General features: G+C 49.7%; 1 protein-coding gene across 6 annotated transcripts; it reads left to right on the plus strand.

Moving 5' to 3' along the window:
* Positions 1-323: 323 nt before the first annotated feature.
* nacc1b (nucleus accumbens associated 1, BEN and BTB (POZ) domain containing b) lies at positions 324-18610 on the plus strand. 6 transcript variants are annotated; one of them, XM_086212333.1, is made up of 8 exons: positions 324-550; positions 11146-11296; positions 12377-12619; positions 13746-13958; positions 14567-15029; positions 15703-15997; positions 16479-16576; positions 17173-18610. In XM_086212333.1, exons 2-8 carry the CDS (start codon positions 11171-11173, stop codon positions 17502-17504), a joined length of 1770 nt encoding a protein of 589 aa, XP_086068459.1. In that variant the 5' UTR covers positions 324-550; positions 11146-11170; the 3' UTR covers positions 17505-18610. The 6 variants fall into 6 exon arrangements, with proteins under 6 accessions (XP_086068459.1, XP_086068457.1, XP_086068456.1 ...); XM_086212331.1 differs by lacking the exon at positions 324-550 and adding an exon at positions 1729-1838; XM_086212330.1 differs by lacking the exon at positions 324-550 and adding an exon at positions 1820-1916.
* The last annotated feature ends 241 nt before the right edge of the window (positions 18611-18851 follow it).

The following is an 18851-nucleotide window of genomic DNA, read 5'->3' on the forward strand; positions in this document are numbered from 1 at the left end:
TAACAGTGAACAGAAACAATAAAACCTCAAAAATAAAAACCCACCACGTTAAAGCTGAAGAGCGGATCATAAAATCACTCACTCCCAATCACTTCCGTCCTGCGTCGAGGAATCGATTCGATATCTGCTGCTGCCTTAATACACGTCAGATATTTGAATTGTGCCACGTGAAGTGTTTCATCCCCTCCACGCAGCTGATGGTGGTAACATGGTGGAACATCTGTGGGGGCGCTGTGACAGTGAATGCCCAGAGAGCGTGGCGCTATACGTCTGACACAGGAGAATTATAGAGTTAATAGTATTTGGCTTGACGGGAGGGAGAGCGGGGAGCGCAGTGCCGAGGCTGGATGCGGTCTCTCTCTGTTTAGTATTCACAGTGCGCAGCGCCTGGAGGCCCCAGAGGGCTCACCTGCCCGGAGTCTAGACTCTCACGCGCACAAGACAGCGGCGGCATCGAACCGGTGGCCTCCCGGATTTACAATCCCAGAGCGGCAGGAGGGAGCCGGAGGGTCCACCAGCACCGGCACCAGCCAAGGGAGAAGACATCCCAGTGAGTGTGGGTTGAGTGGGTGGACTGGTGGGTGGGGCTCAGCAGACACTTGGGTCGGCTGGGGACGCTACCTGCCTGCAGCCTGGGCTCGAGCCGTCTCATATGTAATCTGATTACTTCAAGTTTTGTAGCTCCTTTTTTTTAGTTATTAAAAATAAAAAAACAGCAAAACCCCCTGCTAAAAATGTCTATATTTATAAAATTATATATACGTTTATAGAATGATGTCTGGACTACTTCAGGTTGAAAAATGATGGACTGGAATAATAAAAACAGAATAATAATCTGAGATGATGCAATAACTAATGAACATGTATCTGAAATTGTAACTGGCTCCGACCCCAAACCCCCACCTACAGAACTCACCTGAGTTGGGGGGGGGGGGGGTGATCCTGCTGACAGATGAAAACAAACAAAAAAATAAGTCATGAAATGTTCTTATAAAGTTTTTTTCAAACTATTAGGAGAAAATGGCAACTTTCTACACAAGAATGAGTTGTTTTTAAGTATCTGAGCCACAGATATTTTACAGCCGATGTGGTAAAAATGATACCTGTGTATTAATACGTCTCCCATTCAAAACAAAGTTTATTTAATGTTTTTGTAGGTACTGACTAATGCGTGTGAACACACAGCTGAACCTGTAGATCATATGAATACACCTGTGTGCTGTTTCCCCTCATCATCACCTGTCAGCGAAGCAGAACCGGTTCGATACCAGCGGTTTATTAGCATATAGAACCGATAGTGACGTTCTTGTCATTTCAAGGAAATTCGAGGAGAAAACAAAACATCAGGTCAAACTGAACTTCAGCTTCAAGGGAACAAGGTGGTTCATATTTACACCAAAAGCTCCACCAGAACAACGTAGAGTTTCTCGAGAAGCTGATGGGAAACCGGCGCGGGCTAATCAGCCAGGTAGCGGAAACATGCCCATATATGTCATGACATTGTCGGTACACCGTAGTAAGACAATGGAGGCCGATCGGTAGCTCTGGGATCTGTCGGCACCCCTGGGAGAGTGAAAAAAAAATCCCGGCTCATACAGTACGGCTCCCACCTCCTCCCCCCTCTCTCACCCCCTCCCTCCTCGATCGCTCTACGCTCCTCTCCCGCCTGCACGAGTGTGTGCGTGCGTGCGCGCGGGTATGCGTGATGGTGCGCGGCCGCTGGCTCCCAGTCACAATGAATGGCTGCCTGTAGCGAGGCGGAGGGAGACGCGACGCCGCTTCTTGTGCTCTGCTCCTCCGTGGAACTACACTTTCCAGCGGAACACCGCCGAGGGGGGGTGAGTTGAAGGCGGCGGGTCACCGAGGACAGCGGTTCGGCGTGATGTCCGGACCCTGAACTGTGTGGTTCTGTTGCGGTGGGTGCTTGAATTATTTAGGCAGAGGGTGTTGGTGGTATTGTTTGCGGTGGTATGTTGAAGTGTGTGTGTGTGTGTGGGGGGGTGGTTTCAGCTCTTGTTTTTATTGTGTTTTCGGGGGGGGGGGTGTAAAGTTGAGCTAGCTACCGTGTGGGGGGATGGGCTCGCGGGGACCGACAAACTTTAACCACTTCACCGGCTTCACCGCGGGCTGCCCCCTCCCGCTCCTCTCCTGTCCCCCCGGTGAGTTCCCTGCTCCTCTTTCTCCCGCATTCCTCAACTCTTCCTCACGCAACTTAACTCGCTGCGCGGGCGCGAGGAGGAGGTGCAGGGTTTTTTTGTTTTTTTTTGTCTTTACGTTAAACGCGGGTAAATCCCCAGCTCCCCGCCGGTAGACGGGCTCCTCAGCCTCCCCTCTGCTCCTCCTCGCCATGCCGGATCCATCCGTCTGTCTCGCCCTCAGTTGCAGCGCATTGTGTCCCGGGATGACCTGTTGATGTCGGCTACAGATGGAGAGCCCGGACCGCGGTAGACCTCCCGCTCTCCTCCGGTGGAAAACACGCTAGTATCGGAGTTGACCAAGTGCGTGGCGCTCCGGTCCCCGTTTGGTGCAGATTAATTAAATAATTTATTCGATGTCATATATCATGAGCGACATTTTGGAGGGGGAACGGCGTGTCTGTCCCGTAGGGTAGCTGCCATTTGGCCGAAGGAGGAGGAGGAAAGTCGGTCTGGACGGAGGGGAGGTGGACGGGGCGGCTGCTCAATATTTTATCCACTCGGACTATTTTTGTGGCAGATTTCGTGTCCCCCCGTTCCTCGGACGGTAACCGCGTGTGTCGGAGGGGAGTGGATGCAAAATAAAGGAGAAGAGCTCTCTCTCTTTTTGTCCCTTTTCCGCTGCCGCCCCCTCCCTCTCTCCCTCCCTCCCTCTGCTGAGCGCACGCACACACCGGCCCGGGCCAGCCGAGGACTCCCAAATCCTACCGGGCATCGAGGCTGGCACACGGCGGGGCACTGAGAGCTCCCTGCCCCATTCGACTCCCTCCCTGCCCCGCTGGCGGCGGGCTCTTTACCTCCCGAGGCGTCCGTCGGCGAGACATCGGCTCGGCTAGACTTTTCATGTGAGATTAATTGATATATAATTGATGTGTGTGAATAATATCCCGGGTTTGAAGTTTGAGCTGCAGTCGTGCTCCGGGGAGGCTAGCCGCGTCCTGCTCCCTCCACGCTCCGCTAAATACGTCGTTCTCCAGCCTTGAATGTCGTAAAACTACCAGCCGCTCAGGGTTCGAGTGCTGCTGGTTTGCTCCGCGGGCATCAGTGGGGGATCGCATGCAAAGGTGTGGTAGTTTAGTGGAGCCAGTATTAGCCTTAGCTTTAGCTCGCTGATGCTAACAGGCCACCTTTAACCTCCTCAAGCAGGAACCGATCAGGTCGTGATTGATGTGGAGGCACAGCGCTGTAATTACCAAGTTGTCTGCAAGTTACTTTTTTTGGCATTGTTAGCATGTGGTTACATGTTACTAATAATAGTTGGTGGCTAGTACTTTAACACACACACACAGTTTAGCGTGGAGTCACATAATAGGGCAGGGGGCTGCAGGGCAAAGGTCAAGTGGTGTGAATTAACTCCCCCTTTATGTGTCCTGGAAGTTGTTGTGACCTCCCTGACCCGCCAGGAGGAAGCGGCGGCTGGTGGGATGAGCTTGGATGACATCTCAATGCTCCCCTGAGCTCCTGAATCACGGAGCGGACGCCTGAACTGAACAAGTTCCCTTTTGGCGTCCATGGCGCACGTGAGGAAGTTCGGACGTTACCTCTTTAACGCAGGTTCTGACTGTCGGCTCCTCCTCTCTGCTCGAACTTTTTTGGTTCTACTGGTTCTGAAGCTTTTCCATACTTTTGTTCCGTCCGAAGAACAGCCTGCTTGCGATCATGTGACCTCACGGGCTGCAGATCATGTTGATATAATCTAGATGTTGAGTTATTAATCAAGAAATATTCTTAATTTCTTTAGATTTTTTCTGGTTTTTAAGGCCTCATGAGTCTCGCAGACTTCTGTCCAGGTTACAGTCATTATTGTTCAGAAATGTCAGTTTTTAAAGTGTGGTCACAGAACAGAATGGCCAATAATCTGTGCCACGACGTTATAACTGAGGTACCTGGTCAAAGATATGATGACATTTGATGTGGTCCGTGTCGCCGAGTCCGTTGTGATTGTTTACACCTGGAAACCGGCGCCGCAGAGTTGGATGAGTCACTGCGGTTTGAGCGATGCAGAAGCAAATAATCACTGGTTTTAAATGCGTATTTCGAAATGCAAACACACAACCGAGCTCGCACAACAAAACATTACTGCAGTATTACTACATTAAAACATGGCAACAATGAAAAAGTACATTTTACAAAAATGCGACACCTGCGTTGGTGCGATACTGTTGTAATTAATGATTGTGTGCTTTTTAATTGTGGCACAAATGCGACTGCTCAGGCTGACATCAGGACTCGGTTAATCAGGCAGAGCTGCTCCGCGCTGATGTTTGCTCTCATCACCGGCTGCTCCTCGTCTGTGTGACTGCACATTTTGACACCTGGAAACATCACAAGTTACTCGCGGCGGGAGAGGAGCGTCGCCGGCACACCTGACGGCAGTCCGGTCCCTCCCTCACGGCCACAGGAGGCGGCCCCTCGACCATCTCAGGACATTCTCCTCGGCGCTTTCGACTCAGTCTGCCTGTCAGGACTCGGATACTTTGACTTATTTAGGATGCTATTTTTCAACTGATTCACCACCAGGTGATTGGTTACCTGTAGACAACTGTAGCTTTGCAATGCTGCGAGATTTTCATCACGCGATGACCTTAGAAAACATCACATTATACAATATTACAGGGGATATGACATTTTTTAGCAAATGACTTGCAAATTCCTTCACAAAATGTTGCATCAATGAAATTCTTGGTGGATAATCACCGTTGATGTGGGTGGCTAAGTGGCTAATAGCATCGCTCCAGATAAGTTGCATTCCTGTAACAGAGCCTTTAAAACCAGAAACGGCGACACTCACGCATCATCACTACGTCACAGGACCTGAAGCTCAGGTCCCCTGCAGCCCAGCAGCTCAGTGTGATGTTGAGAAGTCGCCCGGCTGAAAACAGGAGCAGCAGTTGAAACCTTATACCTTTTTTTTCCCAGCGGTTACTAAAGTCTCTAGTGGGAAAATAATGGTTGAGGACAAAGGAGACACGCGTGTGCTAACGAGATTCTCCAGTTGCACCCCCCCCCCCCCCAAATACCTCAGATGAGCTCATGTGCACCCGCCACCATCACGGTGCGTCTCGCAAACTGGTGCCCACTCAGGACGGAGCAGTCGACCAATCGTTATTAGAATGCCGGCGTAGCTTGGGGGGAAATCCACACCTCAGCAGGTGAATTATTCTTCAGCTAGCTTGCAAGTCTGGAGGCTCGCTAACCGCTAAATAAAGGGGGAGTTACCAAAGAGAAAACAGAAAAGTGCCAACGAGCAGAAATAAGAAGTTCCTTTGTTAACCAAGTCATCAAGTAAACATTATCATCAACTGAATATTCTCGATCCTCCCTTTTTATTATTTTTAACCATTTTCCCATCAAAAAGGGGAATGTAGAAGAATCAGAATCTGGAATTGATACCAGGAGAGATGTTCCGACGCTAAAGTTCCTGCTACTGTTGTCGCGGTCCTGAATATTGCTAACCAATCAGTGTAGCATAACATTCTCTCAGTGGAAGTTAGCACAGTCAAAGGTTCGTGCAGCGTTAGCGTGTCAGACATGGAGAAGTCTCTCACTCCAGCTGCTGGAGGAAGCTGATAGCCAGCATTGCCAGTTTAACCTTCACGGTTACCGTACTTATGCCGAGTATTCGCCGTAGATTGTGGCGAATGTGTTGCTCTGGAGCTGCACAGACAGGTTTTACTTGTCTTCCTGCGCCTTATTTACCGCCCCTGTCTATCAGAATTAATTAGGCGCTATAAATTAATCATAATGAAATGCTAACGGCCCCCTGTGCTGCCCTTGTGTGGGCAGGAGCCCGAGCTCAGGACCGCTTCAGCCCAATTTTTTTTTTCACCTCTTGTTCGCAGAGGGAAGCGTCGGTGAGCGTTCACGCCGCGGCGCCTGGTTTCACGGTCACACCTGGAGGCGTCCTCCATTGTTGGCCGAGGAGTTTGGAGTGAAGGACTATTCGCCTCTGACCTCGCACGCCGAATGTTGCTTCACACGTTCTGGAAGACAGTCGAATCCCCAAAGTTACTGTGACCAAATTTTAAGACACCTAATTTACTTGTTCTGTTTACTGAAATTTCTTTAAATTTTTTTGTCTCCCAGAACGACTTGTAAACAACCACGAAAGCTCGGGCGCGTTTTTTCCCCGCTGTGAGGTCATTAAATAGGTTTTGCTGCGAGAGACGCCGCCATGTTGTGCCATTGTTGTTCAGAAAACATGAAAGCTTTTACTACTAAACACGGACCACCGTGGTAGCCACCGCGTCTGTCGCTCATCCCATTGATACGAACCACAATAGACGCAGTTTTAGGAACGACCTTCAGTAACCTGGGATGACAAACGACTGCTTTGAACATGAATATTATGATAAATAAAGAAATCCTCTCTGGGAGATTCAGAAACACTGAACATTTCAGGGCTTTTGTGTCTTACATTTCGCCTTTGGATTGTGTTTTGTCGCTTTTAGAGGGAGGGAAGTTGGTTTCAGTGTAATGAGTTCTTTAAGAGTCTTGGACCGTGTTTTTATTTTAAAGTTGTGGAGGTGGTCGTCCCATCTGGACCAGATGGTTGTTGTGGTCTGGTGCTGAGGAGGAGTTGATGGTGGCCCAGAGGGTTTGCATCCAAGCGACGCTGGCAACCGCCACATTTGTACCCGTTTAAAAATGGGTTGGAATTCAGCGATGCAGACAACTTTGGCAGCAGGAGCCGAACCTTTCATTACCAAATCGACTGCTTCAGTTCTGAAAGCATCACGCCAACCTTCTGACAACCAGGGGGGAGTTCCAGCCGTGCACGGGACTCTCAAATTTAGATTTCTTTTTTTGAAGTTGTTGGTTCGTTGCAAATGTGGCGACCGAGGTATCCTAACACTTCCCATCCACTGCCATTGACTGTGCTAAGCTGACAAGCCCTCTGCTGGTCTCCGTGGGTTTTAGATGTTGGGCAGAACACCATGTTGGTTACTTAGCATATTTAGTGAATGCATGTTTCATGGTTTCTACCTGGTAGATGTATCAGAATGATGCGAGCGCTGAGAGCTACAGCTGTCACGCAGCACAGAGCTGAAGGGTGGATGTTTACCAGCAGTGACATTGTGTGGTTGTTATTGTTTTTTAACCTTGTGAGTCCACGCGTGTGTGTGTGTGTGTGTGTGTGTGTGTTTGTGTGTGTGTGTGTGTGTGTGTGTGTGTGTGTGTGTGTGTGTGTGTGTGTGTGTGAGATCATGAAGACATGGGCTCTCTGGGAGCTACTGTACAGGTGCTTTTGTGTGTTTGGGCAGGTGTTTGTAGTAACATAGGTGTTTATATAGATTTTATCGTTGTAATCGTGCCATAAAACGTTCCAGGTGTGAAGTTGGGGTTGACATGAAGCCAGTGTGAGAGGTGTGCGTTGCGAGGAAGGGTGCTGGATGGAGGGAAGCGGCCCCCACCGTTAGGCTGCTGGCCCAGATTCATTTTAAGGTTGCTTACGGGTCAAAGTGGAGGACTGAGCGGCTGCCTGGGTGTTTCCCAACAAAGCCTCCTGCTGTGTTGTGAACTGTAACCAGGGGAAGAAGATCCTGAACCCCAGCATGGACCTTTTCCTCTGTTTGCTCTCAAACTGACAACGGATGGAGACAAACTGAGGGTTGCGTCACGTAACGAGTGAAACGGGGATGCAGAGATTTATCAGCCCTGCGCTGGCATCTCCTGATATCCACCTTCCGTAGTCAAGCTCAGTTAAAGGTTGAAGGGCTGAGAAACAATTCTCTTATTGCTCCTCATGAAGATTTCTTCATTTCCGCAGCACAAAAGGGGGGAGATAAGAGCCAGATGACACACCTGTTAAATGATGATGTGTGAGCACGTCACTCAGCACGCTCGGGATGTGATGAGTCATGGAGGGATTGAGGTGAAGCAGTCCAATCAGTTTGGGTATTTCTAATTGCGTGTGTGTGCGACTGTGTGATTTTCATTGTTACACATTGTTGTCCCTTTTTGTGTTGTATCCGTAAATTGGAACCTGGGGTTCAGGTACCTATGGTACCTCCGTTTCAACTTGGCGGTGGTTTTTTCTCGTTCACGAGTTGGCAGCGGGTTCTGCTTCGATGACGACGCAGGCGCTGGATAAACATCCTGGGGTTCAACAACGTCTCCTGTCGAGTCAGAATTTTCCTCTGCTTTTCTTTTACACGACCCAGTCCTAAGCCACTGATCCATTGTCCGATGCGATTGTTTGTTCTGGTTTCTAAATCTTTCTAGAATTTATGACGTCATTTGTGCGCGAGCCCTTGACTGACAGCGCGCGAGCCGGAAAAAAACAAAACAAAACAGCGCGCGAGCCGGTAACTGACAGGACGGTTAGCAGGCTAGGTGGACAAGCGACAGTAAATATCATTCCACGTTACGAAGTACAGTGGGACTCACGTGCTTTATTCAATAACACGACACATTGTTCACAACAAAGATTGACATTTTACATTTTAAAACGTGATGTCTTTTCATCTCGCGGACCACCGGGGGTCGCTCGCGGACCACTGGGGGTCGCTCGCGGACCACTGGGGGTCGCTCGCAGACCACACTCTGAGAAAGCCTGGTCTAAAGGAACGGCAGTGATGTAAACACATCCATCAGATGGGGAACATCAGTATTTCTGAACTATGCGTTGGTTTAGCTCCTGATTTACAGCACACACTGGACAAATGTTAACATGCAGTTGACCTTTGCCCTCTGTATCACTCTCACACTTCTCATCTGCTGGTTGCTTTAGTTTGAGCCAAGTGTTTCTGTGTTAAAACGTAGGTTTGTAGCCGCGCCTTCGGTGTGTGTGACCTCTGCTGTTGCATCACCCGCATGCCGCCGCTCCAGTGTTTAGGAGGAGGCACTTGAGGTGATGGAGCTTCCTCCCAGTGGAGGAACAAGGCTAATCACTCGAATATTGTTTCCTATTAGTGGTTTGTGTTGGGTTGTAGCCAGAGAAGCTCAGCATCAGCGCTCGCCACCAGCTACTGGCCGGACGCCGCTGAAGTAGTGCCCTCTAACATTTCCCTCCATCCATCACTTGCAGATTATGATCTTGTATAAAAAGTATTTGTTTGCTGGAAGAATGACCCACTATTGTGTTCTTAGGTTTTTAATCTTGCTGGTTCATGCACTACAGTAAGAAATGTCCTACTTAAAGTGATGGCTCTGTGTAATCTATTATGCATTTGATTTAAAAAAAAAAAAAGAATTAAAGGGTCTAGTCTGAAGTCTTCATTCTTAAGTAGAATATATTATTATAGATAGATTACTTGTTTATTTATTTTGTCACAAATCTGACAGCTCCTCCACTCCGTGATCACAGGCTCCTTTGTTCAAATTTGACGAAGATGAGAAAAACAGACGAGTTATGTAAGTGAACGTCGGAGCAGTTAGAAAATAACAAAGTAGGCCAGAAACCACTAAAACAGATTCTTAACTCTTCAGCGGACGCAATGAAACGAGCTTTAAAGGTCTCAAATGGGTTGCTGGTGCCCCCAAATTCTCCTTCTTTTGGAGATTTTAAATCTAAGTTGTTTACCAAACCTGTAACTGATCATCACACTTTAGGTCTCTTCTTCTACTTCTTCTTCACTTCTCTTAACCGACTCGGCTGCGTCTTTGCTCTGCCGTCCCGTCGCATCCTTTTTATCTTCTGTGCTTCCTCGTCTCCTGTCCGGGTCGCCGCTTCTCCTCTCCTTCACCGGCAGAACGTCCCGTACCTGCAGACCTCGTCCGTCCTGAGAGGAAGATCCCTGCTCGCTGGCCTCAGCTTGTCTGTGGACAGATGATGCTGCATCTTGTATGGATTTAACGCCCATGGAGGAGAATTCTGATTGTAGTTGGGATTGTAGATCAGAAGTGGGTGGGGTTTGAGGGTCACTGACCCATGTCCTTCTGGACTGATATCTTTCGGTTCTGTTCAGGTAAACAGTCAGGGAAGGAGAGCCGAATCTACGAAGCAGGATTAGGGTTCGGGAGGCAACTTCAGGGCCAACGTGGAGTTGCTGTCGTACGAACGGGGTTCACCTCTCAGCAGATTACACCCAACCTGCTCCGCAGCAGGTTCAGAGCTAAAACCAGAGGTTGAATGATAAAAGCACCACCCACCGACCAATAACTCCTGATAGCCGATGTCCCTTTTCTTCGAGGATCCCACTGATCCGCAGGCTCCTCCCTGACAAGCGCCACCAGGAAGCATCCAGATTTATGCGGAGAGAGTTATTACCTGATGGCGGTTCGTGGAAGCACAAGTAGCCAGTGAGATTAACCGTCAGGCTGTTGGTCACAACTGGCACATTTATGTATTCTAGCTTGATGCACACGGGTGGATTGACTCAGCATTATTATAGACCTCCTCGTGTCTGAGTGACGAGCAGAGGCACTGACTCATTCACACGGTCGGCCCTCCTTCCTGGTTTTGGCTGCAGCAGCTGCGTATTATGGATTTACAGAATTTTCCTCATGTCTGTGAAGGATTAGAATTTGTTCCTCTTGAATGAAATGTGCAGCTGTCATCCTCTCCGTTTGGATGCTTGGTCGCATCGTACCTTTCATGCAAATACTTAAAAGAAGAAAAACAAAACGCTGACTTGACTTAACGGGTTGATAATAACAGGCGTGGTGGCACCGCTGATAAAGGTTCCCTGGACATGCTGAGCGTGTTTCCTGGTACAGGCCTCAGAGGAGGAAGAACGCATTGGCAGAAATGCAATCTTGCAGGTCATCTGCATCACCTACCACTGATTAGTCTTTTATATGTGAAACCAGCCCAGTCAGAGACGCCGTCCCTCAATCCAGTACTCAGAACTCTAGTTGCTAATCGAAGCCTAAACAACAAAGGCCTTGGCATCAGTGTGGAAATTTGCTGGTTACACTTGAAGCCTGGAAACGATGACCTTTGCCCCCCATGCACATTGAGAGCCGACAGGTTCTGCTCCAGCCATTCACCTTTGTGTCTCTGCAGACCCTGTGGTGCTGGGCAGAGCGTTATGGCTCAGACGCTGCAGATGGCGATCCCGAACTTTGGCAACAACGTCCTGGAGTGTCTGAACGAACAGCGGCTGCAGGGCCTCTACTGTGACGTCTCGGTGGTCGTCAAGGGACACGCCTTCAAGGTACCAGAGGTTTTACTTTCCTGAAAAACAGAAACGGTTCATTCAATATTTCAGTATTGATTTTATTCCATTTCATTTAGCGAGGCAGCACTGAGTGGCCGTTGCTCTACCCAGGAAGTCAAAGACGATTCTTGAATGTTTCTTGAGACAAAAGAATCACGCAATCAAAATGCATGATTCCGTTCATTTTCAACATTTTACTGACATCCTGCCGCCCAAATCCCACTCTCTGCTGCAGCAACAGGCCTGTGGAGAGCAGGAGAGTTTCTTTGAGAGTTCACTTACAACCAGAACTGGTTTTAAGGTTTAATTAGTCCCGTAGGGAAGGTGGTGCAAGATTTTGGCCAGACTCAATTGGTTAGACAAGAAAATATAATCTCCAAGAGTCCTGCTTTAAATCACTATTTTCAGAGCACATAAACCTTTGGCTTGGCCGTGATTTTGCTTAGAAAGGTTAGGAAGGAACATTTTGTTGCAATTACTGCAATACAATGCAAAAGTAATCCTTAACAGCTGGTTACAATTGTGATGGTTCCCGTGCTTTTAAAGCAAATGTTTCTATTTGCATTCAAACTAGACTCGGCGTGTGCAGACCTCCGCCAGGATAACACAAACTTTATCAGGACCCACGCTGATGCCTACACGCGAGGAGATCTCCAGGCCTGCATGCTTTCATGTTTTTGTGATATTTTAAGAAAATTGGACAGAAATGTCAAAAAAAAAAAACAACGCTCAGAATGTTCATGAACGTGAAATAAATCCTGTGTCTGACCCTCCATCCACCTCTGCTTCAACGTGTAAAGCCTTCTTCTGGAGTTGTGCTGTTTAAAAACAAACGCCGATGTCACAGTTAGACGATGTTCCAGTGCTCGTGTTAGCCTCTACCATGGCAACAGCCTGCTTACGTGTGTCAGTCCGGCAAAGTTACAGGCTGTGCAGGAGTCAGTGGCTCAACTTGTGACTGCTGGAACTGCCATCGACTCCATGGAAAAATACCCTGTCATTGTGTTTCGAGGGTGCTGCTTCGTATGAGTTGTTTATAATTATGCGCATTGTGCGTTCTCTGCTGTTTCCTCCCAGGCCCACCGCGCCGTGCTGGCAGCCAGTAGCTCGTACTTCCGGGATCTGTTCAATGCCGGGGGGAAGAGCTCAGTGGTAGAGCTGCCCCCGGCGGTGCAGCCGCAGAGCTTCCAGCAGATCCTGGCCTTCTGCTACACAGGACGCCTCAGCATGAATGTGGGAGACCAGTTCCTGCTCATGTACACCGCCGGCTTCCTCCAGATCCAACAGATCATGGAGAAAGGCACAGAGTTTTTCCTGAAGGTAACCTGCTCCAACGATCCAGGATCCTACAAAGTCCTGGAAGGGTTAGGAATCTGCCTCATTCCGTATTAGTAGTATTATTATTATTGACATTATCTGAGGTTTAGGTTCATGACGCGCACAACAGGTTGTTCATTTGTGAAGAAGATCTTGATGAACTCAACCTGGAAGATCATCAACTTCTGTTCACCAGAGCTGATTTACTGATTCAATCAATGGCGCAATCCCATTGGCTGCTGGGGGAGGAACCAGGAGATGACCACTTCCTGTTAGTGGAGGAACCAGGAGATGACCACTTCCTGTTAGTGGAGGAACCAGGAGATGACCACTTCCTGTTAGTGGAGGAACCAGGAGATGACCACTTCCTGTGGCACTGTTATGCTTGGCATCATGTTGTTCTGGGGTGCTGAAGGACACACGACTCAAGCATAGTTCACCCTGGCGCTGCAGGTTTTCTACAGTCCAGGTTTCATGTGCTTTGATGTGTTGATGGGGGCCCTGGACTTCACCCTACGTTAAGAAAACAGTCTGTTAGCTGGTGAGCGCTTGAGGAAGCAGCGGCGACTGATTCAAAGCAGGGTGGCGTTTAGTAGCGCTCGTCAACTCCAGCAGCACGAAGCTGACAAGAGAGGCTGGTATCATTAGAAAGGTTTCACGTGTTTCTTTCAGTCTCCTTATCAACTTTTAAAGTAGAAGATGAGCGATGAAGGTCAGACGGACCGAAGCGTTGCAACAAATGCAATCAGCACCCACTGAGGAGATAGGGGTGTGGTTTAGGTTGGTGTAGCTGCTGCTATAGCAACAGCTACATCAAAACCGCAGACAACTGAAGACTTTTCACTCTTCTTCTGACTTCAGCTTCCACGCGACGTTGAGGCGGGGCTTGACGTTGATGGATGGATGGCTCATCCAGTCAACTGCCAAGTATCTGTTGAAAGCTTTTTTTCCAAACAGTTTCTGAGAAAAGCTGTGAAACACAACCTGCTGTGGAATGTCTTTGCCTCCATCAAACATTCCACAAAATGGAAAAATATCAATGAAATTGTGAGATGATTTTCAGGAACAGCAGTAATGAATGTGATGTATGCAGTGAGGCTCATCCTCTATGCTCCGCCCACTCACCCAGGTCTCCTCGCCCAGCTGCGACTCCCAGGGTCTCCACGCAGAGGAGACCGAGCCGCAGAGCCCCGTCACTCAGACGGTGGGGGGGAGCGGAGCAGGCGTGGTCGCTACAGCTGCGGTGAGACCCGCCTCTTGTCTGACACCCCTCCCTCTGGTGTCCAAAGTGAAGACAGAGCAGACGGCCACCACACCTCAACCCACCCCCCAGCCCCAACAGGTAGGCTCGCACCTGTCACTATTGTTTAACTTCTGTTTGGATTAAAAGATTCATTAGATTCAAGACAGAGTTGTGTTGGCGTCAGAGTACGAACGTCCAGGCGTTCGTGCAGGGAAGCGCCTGGATCTCATGAGCATAAGTGAAGGATCCGCCCCTGATTTGTCTTTCCTATTTATCCTGCGTTTTCATTGCAAAGGGGGTGTTGCTGCAGACTTTTATGAAAGGAAAAGTCCTGCTGGATCCAGGGTTCGAATCCTGAGCTTTTCGCATGGAGGAACCTCACCATGGAGGAATGTGACCAGTCTGACCCGGAGACTGAAACCTTCAAGTCACCAGCTCCGTTGAATCAACAGCCTGAGATGTTTCGTTGATGATGTTTTCGGTTTTAATGAACACGTTCAGTTACACTTAACGTCACGTGGCGTCGTCCTCTCCTTTAGCCGAGCGAGAGTTTCCAGTGCGTTCACGCTCACCGGCGTTCGAGTCAGTTGCACAAGCAGGTTTCACGTTGACAGATTTACCAGCTATTTACCAGTGTATTTAACAAGTTATTCTTTGAAGGCGATTTTGCAGAATCACTGTGTAACAGGGATTTTTGTGTTCCTCAGCAGGAGGGATTTCCCTACTCGGTGGTCTGCATCCCTGTGGCCAAACGACTGTGGGAGGGGGGCAACCGTGACGGTGGGGGGGGGTCTGGAGGCGGAGGGGGGCTGAGGAAAGCTGCACGCTACTCTTCCTCCTCTGCTTCATCCTTCTCCTCCAACACCGCCACCCAGGATGGTCGTGGGCCTGCAGCTAATTCAACACTGGCGGGAAGTGGCGGCAATTCAGTGGGCGGAGCTGCAGTCAACAGTAACCAAAACAACAACAACAACAACAACAACAACAACAACGGTGGAACCCCTGAGGGCACCAGCCCCGGCACGCTCAGCATGTACACCAGCGACTCGCCCATCAGTTACCACGACGATGAGGAGGAGGATGACATGGCAGATGAGAGCGCTGAAGAGCAGTACAGACAGATCTGTAACATGTACACCATGTACAGCATGCTGAACGCCAGCGCCCCCGGTGAGTACCGCCAGACCCGGAGAACCGTCCCGAGACAGGAGGTCATGTCAAGGTCGCAGCGTTTTCACGGTGATGTAAAAGTCCTGAAGGAGACTGAAATATTCAAAAGACTGAAAGCCGCGAAGCTCATCCTCTAACACTGTCAGTGACAGCGTGAAGAACGAGGCGTCGACGGCTTCGTAGGCGTGGTGACTCGCTCCTGTAGCGCTCATTTAGCATTCATCTGTGGCGCAGGGTCCTGAAACTGGTCCCCGAGACGGCGAGGAAAGGACCCGAGAGATAGTTGGATTGATGCTGCGTTTAAGTTTTCAAACGCAAGAAATCTGATCCAGTATTATCGGACCCTCATTTGGGGAACGGTTCCAGATTCATGCACATTCCTAATTCAGCGCATTTCCCTCTTTTCCCCTGAAAATGTTCTCAAAAACAGGAAAATGCTGTGAGCAAATTACCGGAAAAGCTGGAAGAAATTATATTTTAAAAAATAGCAATTAATTGGTCAAAAAAAATCTGCCAGAAAAGTGAGGACCTCAGGAAAGCTGAGATCAGAAATGTAGTGTCAGACGTGCAGAAGCTTTTCTTTCAATAAAAACATAATTAAACCAATCTTCATATTGTTGAGGGTCCAGAGGAGGTCAGTCTGAATAAGCCTGTGCTGGGCTTCACTCCCCAGTGGTCGGCGAGAAAGTGGAGGCTCTACCAGACTTGACCACAGACAGCGGAGGGCGGGGGGGCCGGGGTGGACGCTCCCGGCAGGACCTGGCCTCGCTGCCCTCCGAGCTCATCAGCCAGATCGGGAACCGCTGCCACCCGAAGCTCTACGAGGAGGGCGACCCGGCCGAGAAGCTGGAGCTGGTTAGCGGGACCTCCGTGTTCATCTCCCGCGCCCAGCTCATGAACTGCCACGTCAGCGCCGGCACGCGCCACAAAGTGCTGCTCAGACGTCTGCTGGCAGCGTTCTTTGACAGGTCAGTGCCCAAACATACAGGTGGATGGTGCCAGGGACAAGAACTCAGACTGGGCTCAAGTGTTGTCAGCTTGAATCATGAAACCTTGATTTTGTGTGTGTGTGTGTGTGTTTTCTTGTACTTGCTTCTTATTGAGGACTAGAATACGTATTTAACCAACAGAGTGAGGACATTTTTGAAAGTGAGGACATTTTATCCGGTCCTCACATCTTCAAAGGGCTGTTTGAAGGTCAAGACTTGGTTTTACGATCGAGGTTAGAATCAGGTTCAGGTTAGGTTTAGGGTCAAGGTCAGGGTCAGGGTCAGGCAGTCAGTTGAGATAGTGAGGGTTATAGTGAGGGGCTAGGGAATGTGTTACGTCAATGAAAGTCCTCACAAAGATATAAGTACAAAGATGTGTGTGTGTTGAGTCACATTCCTGATCTTGTATCATTCGTAATTATGACATAGTTTTGGTCGCGTGTGTTTGCTCTTTGCTCAGGAGCACTCTGGCCAACAGTTGTGGAACCGGCATCCGCTCGTCCACCAACGACCCCAGTCGCAAACCCCTGGACAACAGAGTGCTGCATGCTGTCAAATGTGAGTCGTCCAGTGACACAATTTCTGATACTCGCGTTTGCGGTGAGAAATGAACGATAGAGTCGTAACTGGTACAGGACCTGAACGGGCAGTCGTCACTGGACAGTTGGTGTCCACTTTCATTACAAGGAACACGGACATGCAAAGTCCCTCCGCGACCTGTGTTCCCACACTCACCTGCTATCACCTGGCTCAGGTGGGCGGTTGGCATGTGGCACCGCTGCTGTCACCTGGCTCAGGTGGGCGGCTGACGTGGCACCGCTGCTGTCACCTGGCTCAGGTGGGCGGCTGACATGTGGCACCGCTGCTGTCACCTGGCTCAGGTGGGCGGCTGGCATGTGGCACTGCTCCTTCACGTCACAGGGACTCACTGACCCCGCAGAAGGGAGAGACAATTACGAAGTGTCGCTCCGAGACGAAGTGCAGATATCAGGGTAGAGCTGTGCTCGCCATCACCTCTTGAGGAAGGAAGTAGTATTACAAGTCAAGGCAGACCAGTTTCTTAAGATGTGTACGACCTTCGGAAGATGGTGACACTTGGTTTTCTTTACCTCTGGCGGTCCCCGTTTCATCTCTCTCTCGTTTCCTTCCTCCAGTCTACTGCCAGAACTTTGCACCGAGCTTCAAGGAGAGTGAAATGAACGCCATTGCAGCCGACATGTGTACCAACGCACGTCGTGTTGTACGCAAGAGCTGGATCCCCAAGCTTAAACTGCTGATGGCCGACAGCGACGCCTACTCCGCCTTCCTCGCCGATAATGTCAAGATGGAGGCCGACGGGCTGGGGGCCGAACAAGGGTTTGACGCCGCCTCCCTGGAGGCTGTGGCAGCAGCAGCGGCGGCCGCTAACAATAATGAAGTGGCGGGCGGAGCTACACCAGCGGACACCCTCCAGGGGGCGGGAGGAGACAGCAGCACTTTGTTTTGAGTGAGTGAACGGACAGATTAATGAATGGACAGATGGACTGATGGAGGGAGGGAGGAAGGGAGAGATGGGCGATGAGTAGAGAAGGGTGGCCGCTGTGGTTGCTGACAGTTGTCGCGTCTCCCCGTCGTGTGGGCGGGGATCTGTTTCTTCCTTTACACCTCTTTTTTATCATCAGTTTGTTCTGCTTTTCCTTCCCTCATTTGTCCGTAGTTCTGTTTCTCTCCACGGCGTTTCAGTTGGTCCTCCTCTTGGTGGAGAGAGACAGAGGGACAGACAGGGAGGTGGCAGAGGGAGGAGGTAGATGATGAGCCCCCCCACTTCCTCATCCCTCTGCTCCCACCTGTCCACACCTGTCTCAGCCTTTTTTACTTGTTTTAAAAGTTTGTCCTGTCACTAAAGCCCTAAAACCATAATCACAGACATTCCCTGGGGAGGGAGGTGGGGGGGGGGTGTTTAGAGATAGTGAGATTTCCTTCCCCAAACTCCGGTAACACTGTTGTTTAGATACTGAATGTAAGCGTGGCGAAGCATCCGAACCGCAGCGTCGTCGTACGTCAGTGGAGGTTGAGTGAGATTGTTGGGAGGAGCCTTTCTTTGTGTCATCGGGACAGTCAGATGGCGCCTCTGAGAGCTCGCTGGTGATGAGGTCACGGGTGGAAATGATTTTTTCTGTGTATATTGGCATGTTTCTCACCTGGCGACCCCGCCAAGCCTGCTCCTCCACCCTGCTGGTTCGCAGACCCGCCAGCGGTCAGAGGTTTCCTAGTGAGTTCTGACTCCGACTTGTTGGCCCAAAAGATAAAAATGTGGGTTTGTTCTTTATTTGTGTAGTTTTGGAGACTCCTGTGGGAGGGAAACTTGTTACCGGTGACTGTCAAAGATTTTGCGTGTGATAAATGCACTGTTATTTCCTGCGGTAGAAGTACAATCCAAGTACGTTTTTGTACGCATCAGAACGAGAGAAGCGGGTGGTTTTATTTATAAAATTCAAAAAAAAAGGAGAAAAAAAACAATTGCTGAAAATTATTTTAGAATTTCAACACCCTTTAAAAAAAAAAAAAAATCGAAAATGTCAAAGTCGGTTAAGAAAAATCCCAAAGTTTGTCCGGGGGGGGGGGGGGGGGGGGGGTTGTTTTCCCTGATAACATTCGCCGCCGCTCCAGCAGCGCACGCTCCGCTCGCTCGGCTGGCTGAATGTGAGCTCGCCGGCACGGACAAAGGCGCCAATTCAGGCGTGTGCATTTGGCACTGTGTGTGTTTGTGTGAGTGTGTGTGTGCGCGCACGTGTGTGTGTTGCAGCAATGAGCGTGAGACCAAATGGCGTGTTTTCTCACACGCGTAGTCGAG

This window comes from Aulostomus chinensis, chromosome 8, assembly GCF_037954235.1.
Source record: "Aulostomus chinensis isolate RoL2024-O1b breed Wild chromosome 8, RoL_Achi_v1.0, whole genome shotgun sequence".
Classification (NCBI taxonomy): Eukaryota; Metazoa; Chordata; class Actinopteri; order Syngnathiformes; family Aulostomidae; genus Aulostomus; species Aulostomus chinensis.